General features: G+C 38.1%; 1 protein-coding gene across 7 annotated transcripts in view; it reads right to left on the minus strand.

The window, feature by feature from the left end:
* Positions 1-601: 601 nt before the first annotated feature.
* The window catches only part of CNOT6 (CCR4-NOT transcription complex subunit 6), a 51,757-nt gene continuing 35,961 nt past the window's right edge, over positions 602-16,397 (minus strand). For all 7 annotated transcript variants that reach the window (XM_073355412.1, XM_073355410.1, XM_073355411.1 and 4 more), the window contains 9 exons: positions 16,077-16,162; positions 14,923-15,027; positions 14,753-14,821; positions 13,878-14,035; positions 13,247-13,401; positions 11,515-11,669; positions 10,121-10,351; positions 7,832-8,034; positions 602-4,924 (listed from right to left, as the gene is read on the minus strand). In XM_073355412.1, the coding sequence (XP_073211513.1) occupies positions 4,712-4,924; positions 7,832-8,034; positions 10,121-10,351; positions 11,515-11,669; positions 13,247-13,401; positions 13,878-14,035; positions 14,753-14,821; positions 14,923-15,027; positions 16,077-16,162 (1,375 nt within the window). In that variant the 3' untranslated portion in view covers positions 602-4,711. The remainder of the gene's footprint in view (positions 4,925-7,831; positions 8,035-10,120; positions 10,352-11,514; positions 11,670-13,246; positions 13,402-13,877; positions 14,036-14,752; positions 14,822-14,922; positions 15,028-16,076; positions 16,163-16,397) is intronic.

The raw sequence follows: 16,397 nt of genomic DNA on the forward strand, positions 1-16,397 counted from the left end.
CTATGCAAAAACAAAACAAAACAAAAAACCAACCCAAACAACAAACAACTCTTCTACTGGCGAACACTTTTGCCCCCGGCTATGCCGAGGGGCTCGGGATGGAGAGAGGAAACCAAAGTAGAAATGGGTCTGTGGTGACTGTAGCAGTAGAGACAGGGACTCAATGTTTACAAAAATTCTTTATTCCTACTGCACTTGGCTGACAGACATATTTCTGTAGTTCTTTCATATTCTACAGTTTACTGCATTCCTGGCCTAATCTGTCTTGTTTAAATCTGAACTGTCTTAAACTGGCATGGTGTTCAGATAAGGGGTTGTGGTGCAGCCTCTCAGAGCAAGCTTCAGAGTGCAGATCTGGAGACGAACTTCCACAAAGTCTGCAGGCGTTAGTATTCATGGCTTTGATTTGTGAATCTCCGAAGTAGAAGATGTGAATCAGTGTCTAGCTTGCAGTTAGAATACAAAAGTCTCTACAGGATTGTAAAGTTTCCTGTACGTCAGTTTTGTGTTTAAACTATTTTAAATTTACTTTAACTATTCACACAACTTTATGAAGCATTTAGAAATAAAAATGTTAAATATAAATTACACTGCAAAAAGGTTTGAAACAGATATTGAATTTATTGGTCAGCTATGAGTAGGAAAATACATTGGTAAAGAAAAAAAGAAGACCCTGTATATAAATATAATACTAGCTAGTTAAAATTTGACCAAGAAGAAAGTTCCACTGAAGAGAACAGTAAAAGCCCTTGTTTACCATCAGACCATATTCAGTTTCCCCCTTTATCTTATTAAAGAGCTGCCTATTGACAAATGCAACATTCTTTGAGCTTAGTGCAGATAATGTGCTGGTTTTTGTTAAATGAATGGTAAACAAGAGTTAGTCCAGTGCATTACACTTTATACAGAAGTACTGTGAATAAAGATTAAGATATTCTATTTTAGACACTACTTAAACATACCAAGACACTTAAGTGTTAAAATTTATGCAAACAAAAAAGAATAGCAGTTAACATATACTAAAAATACTGTGTCAGGCTGGATGAAAGAGCAACTCTACTTAAGCAGTAAATTGAAATATTCATAAGTTTTACAGTGTGATTTGTTTCTTTTAAATGGTGTTGTAATTATTTTGTCTGATGTACGGTTTTGGGGTTTTTTTGTTGCATGGCTAAAATGCAAATTTGACACCTTAAGCTACTTTTCTAAGCTTACATCCTAGATGAAATTACACAATCTCTTTTGTTAGAATTAGACCCGACATGTATGCAACAGTATTCTGAACTCAAAATCAGCTTTACTGTCAAAATGCTAGCCATTTTTAAATTTGTTGAAGCCACCAACGGGACAAAATAATTACAAACATTCTCCTAGTGGTTTTTCTTTGCCTACTTCTGATATATGTTAAAGTTGCAATCTGTATATCAATGTTTTGTATTTGTTTCTACTTCTTTAAAGTATACCCCCAAATTAAATTTAGATGCACAGAATTCTTTTGTACGTGTAAATAATTACCAAAGTAATGGCAGACCATACTTGAGGTTTTCATCAAATGGTAAAAAAAGATGGCCCCAAAATATCTGGTCTAACTTGAATGAAATACCTCAACCTAATGGTCTATGATTTTTATGTTATGTACTTTTACAACAGCAACACTGAAGGTACATTATGGCAACATCTAAAGCCACCTTAAATAAAAGTATTGCAACTAACCATTTTATGTCAGAGTTTATGATGCAAAGATGTTGCATTTTGTAAATAAAGATAGTTTATTGCATTATTTTGTTTATGTTGCAATTGAAAACTGAGAAGTTTGAGTGAGATTTGTTTAACACAGGAAAATATTTCTTTTAAATTTGTTTAATGAAGTTTACATCAGTCCAGTATTGGTGCATCTGATCTTTTCCTAGACGTTAAAAAATTTCTCCTTCAGTAGGCTTCAGAGTCACAGCTGTTAGGGATGTCTACATGTTCAATGCTGCAACGGCACAGCTGTACCAGTGCAGCTGCACCACTGCAGCATGTCTGGTGAAGACGCTGAAACCAATGGGAAAGAGCGCTCCCATCGGTATAATAAAACCACCTCCGCGAATGGCAGAAGCTAATGACGGTGCTGTGCACATGAGCACTTATGTCGGTGTAACTTATGTCACTTGGGGGGTGGTTTATTCACACCTGAGCAATATAAATTATGCCAAATATGCTGTTGTGTCTGACACAAGACCCACTGAAGTCAATAGGAGTCTCTTCACTACATTCAGTGGGCTTTAGATCAGACAATACAGGATTACTCTAAAAGATGGAGAAAAGTCGTTCAAACTGACCCATAGATTGCAGTGTGTCCAGAGAAGAACAATTGTGTCTTCAACACACAAAGGGCCATAATGTTTTAATAGGCTGCCATAAATTCAAATATATTTAAAAGACTACCAAATACAGGTGAAACGGTATTGTGTAAAGCTCAAACCTTTTGAATCTAACAAGTGCACTCAAGCTCCAGCATGTATTAAAGTAAATTATTTCCCAGAAATACAAAATGAGTAAGTGCTTCCCTTCCCCTTCCGTAAAGCTTTCTGGACCTATTATATAATCCAGATTAGGAAAAAAAAATAGGTTTGTTCAGTTTGACAAGCTAAATTGGCTCATCATCACTGGAAATTGTCATGATGCACATTACCAACACATTGTTAAGGAAACATGAGTAAAACACCTTTTATTCACACTTTACAAAAAACAAAATAAAAAAACAAACAGAAAAAAATAACACTAAGCATTAAATCTACTACATCAATACTACCAGCATTTCAATGTACTGATTATAAATTGGACATGTTTGGTGTTTGCACAACTAAAAAACAAAACAACAAAATCAGGTCCCAGACAAGGATTCAAGATCAAGACTTTTCCTACTGAAATTTAAAACACACATTTTGTAGATCAGAACAATTTGTAATTTTACTTCTATTTTAAAACAGAATGGTTTTAGCACATTTAAGTGCTGACAATTTTCTCTTCATAAAATTTTGAATCATTATTACCTAACTCATTCTCTATACAAAAATTTATAATATTCAGAAATTGCTCGTAATGCTCAGTGTCCTTTTGCTTCCCTGCCTGCAGTTGAAACAAAAGCAGTTAGACCAAGCTTCCTCTCTCTCAATTAATTACATTGATTTTTGAAAGTGTATTAGTTAAGGAGGAGTGGATAAATTCTCCCTTTTATACGTCCAAGTTAAATTTATTAGCTGTTTTATACTTGGCTTTATGACATTAATGGCACTATGAAGGTACACTATTTAACTTTTGTCTTGCCTGACACTTTAAAATATGACTTGGTCACTTTAAAAATGATCTGAAGAATTATCTTAGGGACCTATACTGAAAATGCATCTAATTTACACTGCTTCATAAACAGAAAATGTAATTTTTTTCTTCAAGGAATGATACTGTCTCTGAGACTGAGGAACACATTTAAACTGAAAAGGATTCACATGATAGTATTTCTCTGTGAAAAAAATAGCACTGTGCGATGACATTGAAAGAAGCAGTGCTTAGGTATTAGAAGCTAAGAACTGGGTACCCATAATCTGAACATGTTCAAAAAGTGTGTATTCAATGCTTCAAGAGGAAATAAAGATGCCACAGCTTATACAAAAGTATCTTCATAAAATTTTCACAAGTGTTAACATTATTTAAAAAATATAAAAGAAGGCGCACAGATTTTCTCTGCATGCACAGGCAGTGCTAGGTGAGAACAAATTTAAGCAGGCACAGTGCAGATAGGACAAACAGCCTTTAAAATAAAAAGAAGCTGTACACAAGCATCCCTAATTTTACTTCAAAAATCAGAGATAAAAATATTAAAATGCACACACATCAACAATAACTTTCAGTCCATACAGACCTACTCATCATTCACTGCTTAGTTTGTCTGTTCTGTGAAAACCTTACGGTTTTTCTTTTTTAAATCAAAAAGACAAATGCATGTATTTAGTTAAGAAATTTGCCAATATTTTACAGACTTAGATTTAAAAAGCAATGTTCTCAACTGAAAATAAAAGTAGTACAAAAGGGCTAACAAAACCCTAACAAGTGCAAATCATTAGCAGAGAAAACCTGTTGCAACTTCTTTTACAAGCTGGCCTTTATAACACATGAAAACAGATAAAAATTTAGCCTTAGTTTACAATACAATCATTTTCCAAATCTGATTTTTTTAAAGTACAAAATCTCATAAATCAGGTCTTCTGTTGTTCATATACAATCAATAAAGGCTAAATTCAAATTCTATATTTTACAAGCAAGTCTGAAGAAGGAGGGAGTGAAGTACGGAAGAATGTTCTCGATGTTACTACTGGCCTCAAAAAAGTAGCGCTACAGAGATCTGTGCAAAGAGAATATCCTGTACAACAACTCTCTATTTCAAGGCATGAATGTGTGATGTTGGATAGAAGAAGAAACAGGACGATTAATTGTAACAAATTAAAGAAAAGTGCATATGCACCAATTCCTGTCTAACAGTATATAAGGTATATTGGGCTCAGAATTGTGTCTGTTGATAGCACCTGGCTTTTACTATGTCTTTATCAAATAATTAGATTTAAAATTAAGATCAATAAGAAAAATCCCTGTTGGCCATACCTCACTCCTCTATATTCAGATTTTACAATTTTACAAGTTAGATTGAGGTTGCCCTCTAAGTTGTACTTGACTACCTCCTGCCAGGGAGATGGATTCCATTTACCGGGGGCAGGAAAGGCAGCAAAAGCTCCAGTTGTGCAAAAAGTGAGAAGTGGTCCGAAGGGATGAGTGGGTGTGGACAGCCACTTATATTATTCTCTATTAACCAATGATGATCCAAAGGTCCAAGAATGCCAAGTATATTTAGCTGAGGTTTAGAGTAGAAGATGTAGTCAATAATACCCTGAAATAGGAGGGGAAAAGAAGTGTCTTAGTGTACCATCCTTTGGCCAAATGCCTTTTCAAAGACAACATTTAAGTATAGTATTACAGACACCTTTTCAGCTGCTTATTTGAAGCCAAATAGCTAGGAAGCTACCTCCCTGTGGTACAGTTTGTTCCACTACTTCGGTCTCCTCTTTATGGTCTGTTCTAAGAGTTGCCTACTATGGGTCAGGGAAGACTAGTGTCTACTGGGACCTCGGTCACTTCTCTTCTCCTCTTTGTGGTAATTTCACTTCAGACATCCCCCACCCACTTGTTTAAGAGGGACTTCAGAACGGTTACAGATCTAGAGGTGACCGTAGTCACTGGGGAGACTACTCTTCTCCTTCCTTGCTCTTGCAGACTGCATTTTAAAACACTAAAATGGGAACAGCCACCTTATGATTGGGGTCTTGGAATTGACACTGTGCAGTCTTCAGTGCAGTTTTGCCATAATGTGTTGTGACAATCAATATGTTGGAGAGAGAGGTTAGCTACCTCTTATTAAATGTTTTGTTTAAGACATTGAGAATGACTATTGCTACTGGCTCTTCATTATTTACATTTGGCATTAAGAGCTAAATACAGGTCTCATTAACATCAACAACAAAACTCCTTTTGACGTTAGTGGGACCAAAATAGTGATAACTAAATTAAAGGTCGAACAATTATTAGTCATTGCTCTGCTATTCCAATTCAAATTCAGAATAATATTTCCAGTTATCCACCATTAGCCAAATATTACAATTAGATACCTGATACCTCCCTATATCAAGGGCTTCTAATTTCTCTCTAGAATATTATCAAATATCTTTTGATTAGAGGTAATACACTGGTGTCAAGCTATTTTCTATAACAAGTATTTTGTTCTTAATTTGTCTCAAAGACAATTGTTCTTATGGTCTCTAGGTAAAATTGCAGTCATATTCAAAGCAGGAAAACAATGCAGCCTAATGCTGGGAATCATAAGGAAAGGGACAGATAATAAAACAGAAAATATCATATTGCCTCTATATAAATCCATGGTATGCCCACATCTCCAATACTGCGTGCAGATCTGGTCGCCCCATCTCAAAAAAGATATATTGGAATTGAAAAAAGTGCAGAAAATGACAAAAAATGATTAGAGATATGGAACACCTTCCATATGAGGAGAGATTATTAAGACTGGGACTTTTCAGCTTGGAAAAAAGATGGCTAAGTGTGGGAATATGATAGTCTATCAAATCATGACTGGGGTGGAGAAAGTAAATAAGGAAGCGTTATTTACTCCTCATAAGACAAGAACTAGGGGTCACCAAATGAAATTAATAGGCAGCAGGTTTAAAACAAATACAAGGAAGTATTTCTTCACACAACACACAGTCAACCTGTGGAACTCTTTGCCAGAGGATGTTGTGAAGGCCAAGACTATAACAGGGTTCAAAAAGGAAAGAGATAAATTCATGGTGGATAGGTCCATCAATGGCTATTAGCCAGGATGGGCAGGGATGCAAAACCATGCTCTGAAGTGTCCCTAGCCTCTGTTTGCCAGAAGCTGGGAATGGGTGACAGGGGCTAGATCACTTGATGAATACCTGTTCTGTTCATCCCCTCTAAAGCACCTGGCATTGGCCACTGTTGGAAGACAGGATACTGGGCTAGATGGACCATTGGTTTGACCCAGTATGGCCGTTTTTATGTTTTTTATCGCCAAGGAAACACATCCCTTAAACCATATAAGGGAATGATATTAGTTAAAAATGATACTTACTAATTACTGTCACCATTTCTCCATGAATTGTTAGGAGCAAGGCAAGGAAGATACCAGAAAGCGCAAATGCTCAACCACAAATTCTTCATTTTTTTAGGGGTAAGGTATTGCTGTTGGCTCTACTCCAAGAGTGGAGAAACTTAAAAAGGCTTGTATGTAAAACACTCAATAATGCTCAACTAGAGGGCCTCAAGCCACATCAGATTTGAAGAGAGAGGGAGAGAACCATCTTTGCTTTCCCTGAGTAAGGAAGAGTTGATAATTTTCCACATTGCAAGGAAGCAAGGGAACAATGCAGAGCAGTGGGCAGTTATTTAATAACATTGTTTCATTCAGAAGCTTAACACCCCATGTTCTCCTTTTAGTTAGTTGGGATAATTAAAAATATGTCACATAATACCCTAAGGGTGCTTCCTGTTTATAAAAAAAGAACAAACATCCAAGACACCATTATTACCTTGCAAATAGGAAACACTAATCGTGATTTATAGTACGATGAAAGAATTAGTGCTCTCTGGTTTACTGTATTTTTAAATGTAAATTTGTAAAACTAACCATCAGAGGCAGCAACCCCAGGGAGGCCGGAGGGTTCGTGGCTATTCCCACTCCAAGCCACCACACCCCGCGATCTGGGGCTGTTGGACCCCCTGGAATATCGGCCCTGCAGCCCACTCTCCCCCTCCCCCCACCTCCAAGGACCAGGGCTTGGTGGTGCCACTCTGTTTCTGCCTGGATGCCATCATCGGGACCAACAAGGTAATGGCCAGGCCCGACCTGAGCACCTGCCCAGAACTGGCGGCTCCCAAGTCCTTCTGTTGTTCCCTGGCAAGGGGTGCCTGTGAGGCATGCGAGGGTGGGTGATGGGGGCAGGGATGCCAGGTGACCATCTCAAGGCACTCAGCAGGCTACTGAGGCAGAGGGTGTCGGGGGGGCTAGCTGTGGCATCTTCCTGGCCCCTTTGTCCTATAGCTTGCCCTGGTTCCTGCTAAGGAGAGGGACTGTGCACTCCCCATAGGGCCCCTCTCCCTGACAGACTTGTGTGAATAGTAGGCCGCAGTGCCTATTGCGCCTGCAAAGGTGGGCCTCAGGGAAAAGAAGTTTGGGAACCCTGCTATAACATAGCAAAATTCTCACCTTGAAGTCAAATGTGTAATTTGTGTAAGGCATTAGGCCATTCTCATAGGCACTCTTCAACTTGAAACCATGCGTAATCCTTCCATTCGTTGTTCCATTTTTTCCATTACAACTGAAGTTGGTAAGACTTTCATTGTATCTCAGTTCCTTAAAATCTTTATGATTTGTTTCCACCCCACCAGTGCTCAAATATTCAACAACACCTATTAAGAGGGGCATGGAGGGGAAAAAAAGGTACCAACTTATGCATTTAGTTAATAGGTTTATGTAAACAAACAAACTGCTATTTTCATTCATGATTGCGTCTGGACCTTAAACAAGCAACAAGTTAAATACATACAGTCAATATGACTTTTATAACATATTCAAAGACTTTCTATATTAGTGCCATGCCATTCACTAAGAGCAAGTATCAGTCAAATAAAGGCACACTCTTTGATAGAAGTATCTACAAGATTAAATAAGACCCTAGATGATGGAAAAAAATCAAAGAACATCAGCAAAGGCAATGAGCAGCTTCCTCTCACCCCCACCTTCTGTTGGTGCTCAAACTCCAGCCCTGCTTCACCACTGAAACTAGCCCTGGTGCAGCTTCTCAGCCTGCTCCTCAGCACTCACTAATCAACAGACTGATGATACAACTAGGTTATCCTCAAAGTGAGGGGAATGACTTTTTTCTGAAGACAGATTGAAAATAGGTCTGAAAGCTTGATGCAAATTGACATATTACGTCTGGAGATTTGAGACTCTGCTCCAAGGCAGATATTTGGCCCCATCTTTGTTCCTGCTCTAGGTAAGCACTACTTGTTGCATTAGCCATTGGCAAGGATACCTTCCTTGCCTTCCCTAGCTGCACTGGATAAGGTTCACAGAGGTGCTCAGCACCTACAGCTCCCACCGATTTCCACTGGAGTTGTGGATCCTGAGCACCTTCAGAGAAAGTCAGGCTTATTAATGACTGGCCCCTGCCCACGGAAAGGAGAACAGGAGGGAAGAAAGATTCCTTAGGCACTTTTCTTTACGTGTGTATCTCCCGAGGGTCATACAGAATCTCACCCATAAAACATTAACTAAAAAGAGTGCAAGGATCAGAGGGTGTCCTTAAGGTTGGGAAAAACCCTATACATCAGCAAGTAGCAGAAAGGAAGGGTCCAGTACTATCATGCATTTGCTAGCATGTGCATTGTACATGAAGTATCTGAAGGTTTATATTTCAATGGTTCTGGAATACTTAAGCAGCAGAAAGTAGGGTTCTGTGGAGATTATTTTAAGCAGGAGAATTTACAATCTCTCACTTTTAAAGTGTTGTATTGCTATGGGCAACATAATAAAGCTTTCAATTAAAAGTAAGAGATATTTATTACCTTACAGTCAATGAGGTTACAGATCAAATAACTCCTGAGGGAATTCTGTGCCAAAAAATTAAAATTCTGCATACAATACTTTAAAATGGTGGGGCTCAGTGGGTCCGGGGGGCTCGGTGTGGGGAGGTCTGGATACACAGGAGTTGGGCAGACAGGGGAGCAGGTCCCCGTACAGTGACCCCTCTCTCCACAGCTGAAGATGATGGGGGCAGGAAGGCTGGAGGTGAAGCCAGGGGAGGTTTTTGGGAGTGGATCTGACCCAGCCCTGGCCCTGGCCACTCCGTGCAGGGGAAGTGCGCTCTTTCTCTATCCCCAGCCCAGCTGGGACTAGCAGCTGAACCCAGCACAGGGGAGGAGCCATCAGCAAGGCATCCCCAGCCCCAGGTGCGGGGGTGGTGGGAGGGTGTGGTGAGGCTCAGTGGGATGGGGGTTAGGGTGCAGGGGGCTCAGTGGGGGTGGGAAGGGTAGGGGAGGTCTGGATGCACGGGAGTTGGACAGACAGGGGGTGGGTCTGACCTGGCACCAGTCGGGGTGTCTCAAGCCCCCTTCACCCGCACAGTGATTTACCTTTCTGTCGTCTGCTCAGGGCGCCTGAAACCACACACCTGTGTTGCTTGGGAGGGGCATGTGACCGCTTTTGTGGCTTCCCTTTGCTTTCCCATCATTTTCTGTGGGGATGCAAAGAAATCTGCAGGGGGACATGAATTCTGCGTATGTGCAGTGGCGCAGAATCCTTCCAGGACTGTAATGGAGTAGTTTTATCATCTCTTGACTCCCTACTATCCACGATACTTTTTTATCTTAAAATCTCAAGCATCTTACGTTTTTACACGGAAAATATTTTCTTTTAAAAAGGAAGACCTTTGAATTTCAATTCATACATCTCTTACATTTTGTTCTAAAAAAGTAAACTTGTTGTTCTTACCAGAATCTGGCAGAGAATTGAGATCTGCACACAGTACAAGTGGAATGGTTCCAAGTTCTCCTGAAAGTCCAGGTTTGAGGCTACGAGAGGCTTTATCAATAATGTTCTTTACTTCAGAGAGGAACATCATAGTCTGAACCAGCTTCACATCAGAATACTCAGGGTCCCAGTGCATATGTGCATTAGCTACAAGAACTAGCTGCTTCTCCATCCCAAGTTGTGGCTTTCCAGCTAAAATTGGAAGTGAAGTATTTACAGTTGCTGTGTCTGCAACAGATTCAGCTAATGACTACTAGATGGCTTGTATTATAAGCCAAAAATGATTTTTAAGAAGTGACAGATTTGAAATAGGGTTGATGCTAAGTTTGGCCAACCTTAAAACAGAATCGTGAGGGGGGAAAATGTCACTGGAAGGGATTTTTAAAGTTGTAAGCTAAACCTATTTCTTTATTGCCAAGAAATGAAGAGGGTTTCCTTTATTGGCTGTGCAACCGCAATTAAACTGGTTACAGCTACTTCCAACACCGGGATAACATCAGATTAAAAAGGACCAAAAACAAGAATGAGATGGTACAAATAAATACTGTGAGTTTGAAAATGCCATTACTATTAGTATATAGTCATGTTGAAAACCAACGCACAGTATATTTTTAAAATTAGTTTTTTCTCCATTCTTTGCAATACTGTCCAAGTAATCACCGCACCCTGATTAGCAAAATCAGTGTAGTATTTTAAGAATTATGTTTTTTAACTCAGCAATTTCACATATGCACATTACAAACCTTTTATCTCCCTGCAAGCGCACATTAAAGGCATGTTTGTTTATGCCCTTGTTAATAAAAGTTTACTATAATAGAGAAAATAAAGCACTATAGGCTAAATAGGGCCACACCGAGACATTTCCAAGGTCAATTGAGGTCTCAACTTTTCTGAGAAATCCAGGGCAAGAGCACGTGGAATTTATAAGCACTACATGACAGAGAGCTACCAAGCTACAGAGTATTATGCAGATGATCAAGAAATTTACAACCACCTCTGGCTAGTTCAATGGCACTTTATATTTTTCCAGCCAGATACACCAAGTTAATTTCCCCTCTTGTCCTCAATTCTTCAGCTTTCTCTTTATAAAAAATGGGTGGGGGAGAATCCAATTTTTAAAAACCATGCATCATCCAAACATTCAATTTAGCATTTGCCATTTCAATTTTTTCCCCCAAATTCTATTTTAAATGAAGTTTGCCCCAAAAATTTCAGCACACAATTGTAGATATGGTGTTTATTTGTGGAATGTTGTTTTCCATTCTCCAGTGCACTGAAACAAAATTTTCATTTGTATTGGAGACTGTAACATACTGTATTACAATCCTGTCAAAAAAATGGATTAAATTACTTACATGACATTTCTATTAATTCCTTTCGCAGCTCCAGCAACACAGCCACTCCAATGTTATCTTTTGTCATAACTCTGTTCAGCATCGCTTCAGACCCTTCTGAGTTTGCCATAGCTAGTTGATTAAACTCAACAGTATGTTTCTGAACTAAGATGAATCTGAAAGAACAACATTGTGTGGTTTCTTAACTTGTCATATGACATAGGAAATACTATAGCTTCTTCCTCATTTTAATTAAAACTTGTTAGAGGATATAAGTAAACTAAGTTACAAGAATCTCAGCCAGTCACATTACTGCTTTATAAAAATGCGGCGCTGAAGTCGGAGGATATAATTTCATTAGCAATTTTTATCTGCACTCCATCTTAAACAGATTTAAATTAATCCCTCCTTCCCAAAATCAACACTTCCCATATTCTTTCAGACTTTATTCAGAAAAATGTTAAATATAAGAAGATATTTTCCTTCTCCTGATCTATTTGAACTAGCAGGCTTAAGAGAGAGTGACTCAACACTTGATTCTGAACCAGAGTGTATTGAAGCGGACATCTGCATTGTTTTGTGGACACAGCAGAACACAGAAAAATTCTTAAAGACTTAGATACCTAGGGCAATCACTGTTTCAGAGATGGAAAAATTAACTGTCTATATATTCCTTATATTTTCACAAGTGATTAATGATTTTGGGTGCCTCAATTTTTTTGGTACCTGACTTTAGACACCTTAAAATAGCTCCTGATTTTCAGAAAGTCCTGAGTTCTCCCATCTTTTGAAAATCAAGTCCCTTTAAGGTCTCTCAATTTGGGCACCCAAAAATCACTAGTCATTTTTTAAAGTTTAGGCTTCTATTTTAGGAACGGTTTGGGTAATAAGGACAGGTGTCTCACTTTTCATAGAACGCAAAATGACTCAGTCCAATTTCACTCAAGAAATAAATTAAAGACTGTAGTCTTTTCCTATTGTCTCAGATGGAGTGCATTTGGATTTGAAAGAGTTCAAGGGCGAAATTTTTGCTTGAATTTTCATTGTGAAGGTCTCCCCAGTACAGAGTGATATGCTGCTTCCAACCGATTCAAACCAGTTTTCTAGTGGATCTGCAATGGAGCAAATTTTACCTTCAGCATGAAGATATCTCAGATTAGCATTGCAAAAGCAGCTGAAGAGCTAGACAGGTATCACTGTTTTATGATGGACATTTCTTTTGCCTGAAGTGTGTGTTCTACATGTCACATTTCCCATGTTTCCTATTTTTTGTTTATTTTTTCCTATGCTTTGGGGTTTTTTCTGAGCTTTTTTACACCATCAGCAGTGAATAAATACAAAATATTTCATGATACTTGTATTGTACTTGCCTTTATATTTCTTTTTATTTGTTAGTGTTTTTTCGCTTTCATACAACAAAACATTAAAAGATCTTTGTTAATATGGGCTTTTCTCAGACTAGTCGTGCCCAACACAGTACCTCTTGTGCAGAGTATTCCTTCTAGAGGTAGGAATACTTTGTACAAAATATGGAGTTGCCACGTAAGGGGCAGATATGCAAAAAAAGTGTTTAGCTCTGGCTAAAAAGGCCCCAAGGAGTATGAACTCCTCCCATTATCCCCAACAATGTTAGAATAGGAGTCCCACACAAAGACACACTTCTTTGTCACAGCAATTTAGGGCCTAAATTTGACCCAGAAGAATTGTGCAAAAGGAAACCGGCACAACAGAAGGTTTTATGAAACACACTTACTTTTCTGTCTTGAAAAATATTGCACAACCATCAACATGTTTTCTTTCCTGTTCTGACATTGTCCTAGCTCTAGATTTTGGACTGAAGAACCCATTATAGCCACGCTCCTTCAGTTCTGCCAGGAAAAAACTGTAGTACTGTTCAGTTTCGACCTCCTGTAAAGTTATAAGACAGCACGCTGTATTTGTTTAGCACCACCAGAGTACAGAAGACTGGTGTAACTTCTATATTATTTAGCCTCTTTTAGAAGAAAGTATAAGTCACCTCCAAACTGGCTTTTGGAAACTCAAAAAATTAGATAAATCAAGGAACGTACGCATAAGACAGCCATACTGCTATTTTAAGGCAAGAGATATAAATAAATTTCTGTAATCCCCAGATATGATTATCTCATGCCTTTTATTTGAACATGCGTCAGATTATATATACACACACCAACACATTTCTCTGATCAGCAGCTGCTGGTTAGTGTTCTAACTGTGTAGGTTGAAAAGCATTCTTTTGATGTCAAGCAATGAATAAGTGTTCTAAATTACAACACATTGCTTTACAATAAAGTTTACTTTAATGAATGTAATGTACAAGAGTCAATACAAGCGAACACAAAAGAAAAAATAAATTTATCATTTACCTGAAGACTTATGATGTCAGCATTGCAATTCAAGATTTCCTGCATAATGGCTTTTTTTCTGTACTCCCAGTTCAGTGCCCATGATGGACAATAGCCATATAACTGTCGGGTGGCATATTTATCACAAAGTACGTTGTAACACATGACAGAAAACAAGGCTGCAGAACAATAATTTAAATTACTGATATATTTTACTAAAAAACACAATTACATTCTTCATTTTTCCACTTCAAGTGCTTTAACTCAAATATATAGCTTAACAGCTGACCCTACAGAAAAATGCATCACATGTTCTCTCTAAAATAACCAGCCACTCCTTTTGTCTGGGCATACAGCACTCATTGTTAACAGGTTACTAAAAAAACCTCCATATGTTGCTGATATAAATGGTGAATAGCAGACAAAGGCAGTTTATACTGAGAATTAAGCTAACTAGTAAAGCGCAATTCCGCAGATTTTCTTTGGGGCTACAAGTTTTAAATATAAATATTCTCTGATTGTCCAGGATATTTTTTTTATTCTACATTTGTTGAAAATCAGGGGGAACTTTTCTGCTGTTCCTGGATTCTTCAACAATCATTCAATTAATATTTTACAATTGATCAGCTACTTTTAAAATACTTGAATAACTAGTTCAACTCTAGTTGTGAGTCATCCAATTAAAGATAAAGGTAGCTAAGAAAAAAGTAAAAAGTGGCTAATTCCTCAACAAATGTGCTCTTTGATGTAGGAATGCCTACGCTGGCTACCATCAGTGAGTAGGAGATGTTTTAGTTTAAGTATCAAAAAGAAATACTTCAGCAGATGGTAATGGTGAAGTGATTTTAGATGGGGGGAGGGGAAAAAAAATCTATAAAGAGTCATTGCAATGCTACCTGTTGGTCTTGTTCGGTCTGGTTCCCGCAACATAATCCAAGATCTTGGAGGTGGTTGTTCTGTTGAAACTATTAGAACATTTAAAAAAAAAAAAAAAAACATACACAAAGTAAAGTAGTCGTATTTATTTTAAATGGCATAAATAAATATTTCAGGAATGATCACTTACTTCTTTTTGCAGTACCTGCCAAATTATCAAGCAAATAATTTAGGAGCCTTCGTGTTCCATCCGGTTCCTGGTAGAGGTTCAGTAAATCCTGTGTAAGTGGATTTCCTGCAAACAGGTTTACAAAAGGTAAAATTAAACCAGAAAAATGATGCGTGTGAGAGTGTGTGAGTATGTGTGTGTGTGTGGGGGGGGGGTATTTAAAGTCTTGGATATATGACTGCAGAACAGTGAGAACTATTTCAATTTTCCATTCCTGCAAACACTTACTTTCTCTTCTGTAACTGAGTACTAGAAGGGCAGCTCTAATTTTCATCACTGGATCTAATAGACCCTACACTAGTGGAGGACTGTCATGGTGAAGTTTTGCTCTGTCACATCCTGCCCCTCTCCAAACACACTTATAATGGTGGTGGGAGTAGGTCTGATGCAGGAGCAATCTCCACCAGTTTTATTTCATAAGAGAGTGGCCTCCCCTAGGCCAAAAGGATTTCCTGCTGGACATCTACCACTAGAATATGGTATCTTTCTGCCAAATCTCAGAAAATCTGGCCTGATTAATTAAGGGGGCTACTCTACTTAATCAAATGCTAAAAGTTCACACAAATAGAGGACAGTAAAATTTTCCAATCATAATAAATATTAGGCTTTTGAGATTTAATGCAGTTTATAGGCATCATACTCAGTAGAAAGAGCCTGATCTTGCAAGCCTTTCATTCACACAACTCCCACTGAAGTCAGTAGATCTACATGCCAAACACTTACAGTATTGGCCCCAAAATTTTGAAAATCAATTTTAAATTGCTATTTGCAGTCAGATACTATGGTGATCACGAGCAGTACAAAATCCTAAAAAAGGTATCCAGTTGATCCCCCTTTTGGAGAAGAAGGAGTTCCATAACTGCAGTGTAAGTTCAATTAGGCCAGATTTAATCAAAAGCTATATCTAACTTCCATGTAGGCAACCAGAAAATGAACTTGACTTTTCATTCTTTTTTTGGGCCAGATTCATTAAATCTCAATATATTTATAAAAGAGAAGAATAAATTCCTAAACCAACAGCTGCTATTTGGTAACATTTCATAAAATTTGTAGCTTAAAACAGCTGTGGCTCAAGAATGAGATCAAAACATAAAACGTAGGTAAAAAAGTCATACCTTTCAGACCTAATGTCTGTAACTGAAATAGTTTTCCCAGCTCAAATGGTAGAACCCGTAACAGGTTGTTATTTAAATGGAGTTCCCTGTGGGCAAAAATCAGAATAATATGAAGTGGGAAGTAAAACAGTATTTGTGATCAACTGTTTATTGCTGAAACAGTTTCACTATAAGAAAGAAACTAGCACGCCACTACTTGGAAAAATTGGAAGACTAAACAGTCAGCAAGGATTAGGGACATCTTGCTGCACACACTAAAAAAAAAAAAGCTCATTTAAGTCTTAAGTACCGAGCAGAAGATAGTGGGGGTGGAGAGTCCAC

Source organism: Lepidochelys kempii, chromosome 8, assembly GCF_965140285.1.
Source record: "Lepidochelys kempii isolate rLepKem1 chromosome 8, rLepKem1.hap1, whole genome shotgun sequence".
Lineage (NCBI taxonomy): Eukaryota > Metazoa > Chordata > Testudines > Cheloniidae > Lepidochelys > Lepidochelys kempii.